The sequence below is a fragment of the Penicillium arizonense genome (assembly GCF_001773325.1).
Source record: "Penicillium arizonense strain CBS 141311 chromosome Unknown PENARI_contig116, whole genome shotgun sequence".
Classification (NCBI taxonomy): Eukaryota; Fungi; Ascomycota; class Eurotiomycetes; order Eurotiales; family Aspergillaceae; genus Penicillium; species Penicillium arizonense.
The window spans coordinates 6798-10971 of record NW_019173393.1 but is presented as its reverse complement, the minus strand read 5'-3'; the positions used below and the strand labels follow the sequence as shown (position 1 = coordinate 10971).

Here is a 4174-nt window from a genome sequence, read left to right as displayed (position 1 = left end):
TTCAAGTTTCTCTCTTCTATGGTGGACATGCCAAAGGAATGTGAGAAATGCCGACTGCAATTAATGATCGAGTACAACCGTCTCCTTGCTTGGGGTGAGGCGGTTGGCTTAATTGATGTTCCCGAAGGATCACATGTGGCAGTGGCCCTTGGAACGAATGCCATTGAGCTCTGTAGCATTGTATCTCGAATTGGGTGGCTTCTCGGAGAGTTCAAAGCTATCAATGCCCGTTGGAAGAATGAGCTCAACCCATACCAAGGGAATGATCAAGCAACATTGGAGGAGTGTATGAAAATGAATGTTGTGCAAGAGGTTTCAAGCTTGGCGGTAGCCTATGAGCGGACCAAGGAAGAACGCAGGCACTTACGAGGGACCGACCACATTATCAAATGGATGTTGAAAAGAGCCGGAAATGCTAAAGAGATTGTAACTCACCCTTTTCGCGTTCGATGGGTTGCAGTGGATAAAGAAGCTTTTGAGGCATTGCTTAAGGATATCCACATCTTGACTGATCGTATCCACGAGTTGATGGGAGACTACCGCCAGAAACGGGTCCATGCTGCTACTGCGAAAACCTATCGAGAGATGATTCTCGTTCGTGACGACGTCAAGGAGCTTAAAGACATGCTTGAAGCAATCACCAGTTTGATCAAGATTTCCAAGGTCTCCGGCGACACAAACATCACCATTTCCAACGAGAATGACGAGACACTTCGAGATCTTTTGCGGTTGAAGACAATCAAGCATATATCAAATGAAATCATCTTGAAGGTCGAAAATGGTGCAAATTTTGACTTTGAGAAGGAGCTAAAGGGCCTTCTCAGTGTTAAGCGGTTCGATACAATCGCGTTGAGCCATCATTTTGCTTGTACAGAGGCCGAGGGCCTGAAACTGCACCGGCCTAGGGGGACTCTACATCTAGATGGTACGAAGTTCGAGGTTTGGTTGGAATGGAAATCAATAGAGAACATTGCTAGAGGCTCTGTTCAGGACAAAGATTCCAGGTTGCGAACCGCAGTTCTTGCACAGATGCTTCACAGCAACAAGCCCCGACACCTTTATTCGCCAAATTGCATTGGATATGTGGACGATCGTGATAAGCACAACCGATACGGATGGATATTCATGATGCCTGAGGGGTCGGCCAAAGGCACCGCGTTGAAGACTCTTCACAGTATCCTGGGCCATGACTACCTTAAGCCAACTCTCGCGCAACGGATTTCTCTCGCTTGGAAGCTGGCATCCTCTCTCCAGTATCTGCACCTGGCGGATTGGCTTCATAAAGGAATCCATAGTGGCAATATCATTTTTCCGTTTGACGAGGAGACTTTTGATGTCGAGAAACCAATCCTGTCGGGATTTGAGTATTCGAGACCAGAGAGCAATAAAACGACTTCTCGCAGTCTTGACCCTAAATGGGACATATATCGATGGCCAGGCATTCAGAATGAGGCGCCGAAAACGACAAATTCTCGGAAGACGTATGATACTTATAGTTTTGGCTTGATTCTTCTCGAGATCGCGCATTGGCAACCGTTGCACAAGATAATGTGTCTTAAAAGATGGCCAGAGCCGTCTTCTCAAGACGCAAGAATCCGCGCCTGGCTTTTGGGAGAGGAGCGCTTTCCACCCTTCAAAGGTACAAATCCCTTGCTTGAATTGCGCAATATTGCCGGCGACAAGTACTGGAAAGCGGCCACCCGTTGTCTTATAGCACATGGCGAAATGGGGCTACAAACTCAAGAGTCTGATCAGACACATTGCGGTGAGGTCGGAGTTCGACTACAGGAAGCATTCGACAAGTTCGTAGTTGAGGAGTTGAAGGGTGTCTCCATCTGAGTTCCAAAGAACTTATAACTTCGCTTGCATCCGGAAAGACGTGCTATTTGCTTGGACTAACATAATATACTTGTCAATGATTCCATATTCTTAGATCAGACCGTTGAGGCAACTACACCAAAGAACAACGATAGAATTTAAACTGTATCATCAGAAAATTTCTGGAACACGTCGAATAATCACTGAATTAGAGCTTCACATGCTAAACTAATTCTTTTATATGTCTTTCCAATAGGTCTAATACATTAGAGTGATCCCGCCTAGCTGCAAAGTGGAACGCAGTATCTCCATCGAGGTCTTCTGTGTCGACATCGGCATTTCCCTCTAGTAGCACTCTGATAATGCTTTCGCATCCTTGACCTGCTGCGCCATGAAGTGCTGTTTGTTCGTTTTCGTCTTTTGCGTTTACATTGGCGCCGTTTTTCAGTAATAGTTTGATCACATCCTCATGTCCATTCCGAGCTGCACAATGAAGTGCTGTTTGTCCGACAGGGTTCGGAACGTCAACATTGGTACCGTCATCTAACAGTGCCTGCACAATAGCGGTAGATCCACGTGCGGCAGCATGGTGAATTGCGCTGATAGTGTTGGGGTCCGCCCCGGCTTTTAACAGGCGTTCCACGTCGTCCTTTGAGCCCCTTGTGCATGCCTCAACTAACTTATTGTCTTCAGTCATGGCTGCGACACTTTCACAATTGCAAGCCATGCATTCACCAGATACTGAGAACGACGACCAAATCGAATCTAGCTCTTCAGCTACGGGGCGTTGAGACCGATCGGGGTGTAACATTCTCTGACAGGAAGAAAGAATGGTGGCTTGCCAGTCGACCGGATGAAGATTTTCATGTATCCATTCATGAATCTCGAGAATATTTTTGGCATAAGATGAAGTTTGTGAAGATGACGTCTTCAAGACCTCACTAAGCTCTGTGTACCCATCAGGATAGGTATGAGCAACAAGCATCTCGAGGAAGACAGCACCCAAGGAAAAAATATCTGCCGACCGGCCACGTGTCCTACCCTCATCCACTTCAGGAGCGCAGTATTCCCGTGTCCTCTGGGAATTACGTTGCAAGTTTGTGGTTGGCATTGTCTTCCCAAGGCCCATTTGTGATATACCAAAGTCTGCCAAGAGCACTTGTTGGTCTTTTATCAAAATATTGCTGGGTTTGATGTCACGGTGTCGAATACCCAAAGTATGGATGTGATGTATTACCCCGATCAAACATCCGAACCACCGTTTACTGGGGGTCTTCCCAGGCTTGAGATATTCGTGTAGATTCCCATCTGCACGATCCATAATGACCGCAAATTTTATTTCTTCCTCATTTCCTTTCTCGAAGTAAGTGTGGATGAGTCGGATGACATGGTGGTGACGAGCGTAGTGGAGTATTTTTGCTTCTTGTATAAGTTTGCGCTTTTTAACGTCTTGTGATGATGAATCTACCCCAGAAGGCGTTATGATAGTTTTTCGTACGCACTTCAGTCCCCTGAAACGACCAGAAGTTCCTTTGACTTTTTCGACGCAACCACAGATAAGTGGTGCATTGCCATCAGGGGCAAAGGGAATTTCACTGTCTTCCTTGTACTCGCGAGGCTGATAAAGCTCGTCGTTACCTCGAGAGATACAGACACCCATGAGTTGACTTGAATGGGGTTGGTATGGGGTACAGAGGGCCGCTTGTTGGAAGCAGAAAATCCTGGAACTGAGAGCAAGGGTATCGCTTTATCTCACATGAAGCGGGGTACCTCTTTTATCTCCATCGCGACTGCCGCTCTCGCCCTCACCGCCTTCACGGTGAAGTGCCTGAACCTCTGGCCACTCGCAAGAATCCGAGAAAGGGTGCATCTCCCTTCGCATCGCGAAGCATTCTCTCATTACCACCATACAATTTATTTGTTCTAGGTGGGCTTATCACGCGCTTTCCGCTGCCTCCGACAATGCCAGCGCAGCGCGACTTCTTTTGAAGCGACAGCGCCGGAGCGCATCGAACTTGAATACGACATGGCGACTTCCGGCCGGATGAATTATGACTCTATTGCTGAAGAGAATTGTAAGTGAAATATAGTTGGTAAGCCGACATGATCACGAGGCTAATTGATTATCTCATCTCTAGCGTATACAAAAATTTCCGCATGCTTGCAACTTCCGATTTTCGGGAAAACTAGAGGCGGGGCTGCTTCATCAAACGCGGCGAATATCTTCATTTGTGAGCAAATTTTTTTGGGGGGNNNNGTAAGAAGTGGAAACAGTGTAGACTCTGGGAACTCTTGACAAACACGCAAGCTACAATCGCACCTCGTCCAGCTGGATCAAGCCTTACTGGCTCGGACC

The 4174-nt window shown here is 47.1% G+C and overlaps 2 protein-coding genes across 2 annotated transcripts; one reads left to right on the top strand and one right to left on the bottom strand.

Moving 5' to 3' along the window:
- Window positions 1-18: 18 nt before the first annotated feature.
- Window positions 19-1839, top strand: PENARI_c116G09849 (prion-inhibition and propagation domain-containing protein; the record flags this gene model as incomplete). The annotated part of the gene is made up of 1 exon (XM_022637912.1): window positions 19-1839. The coding sequence occupies one exon, from the start codon at window positions 19-21 to the stop codon at window positions 1837-1839; it is 1821 nt and encodes a 606-aa protein (XP_022482233.1).
- A 202-nt stretch (window positions 1840-2041) lies between these two features.
- Window positions 2042-3478, bottom strand: PENARI_c116G07989 (uncharacterized protein; the record flags this gene model as incomplete). The annotated part of the gene is made up of 1 exon (XM_022637911.1): window positions 2042-3478. The coding sequence occupies one exon, from the start codon at window positions 3476-3478 to the stop codon at window positions 2042-2044; it is 1437 nt and encodes a 478-aa protein (XP_022482232.1).
- Window positions 3479-4174: the final 696 nt, after the last annotated feature.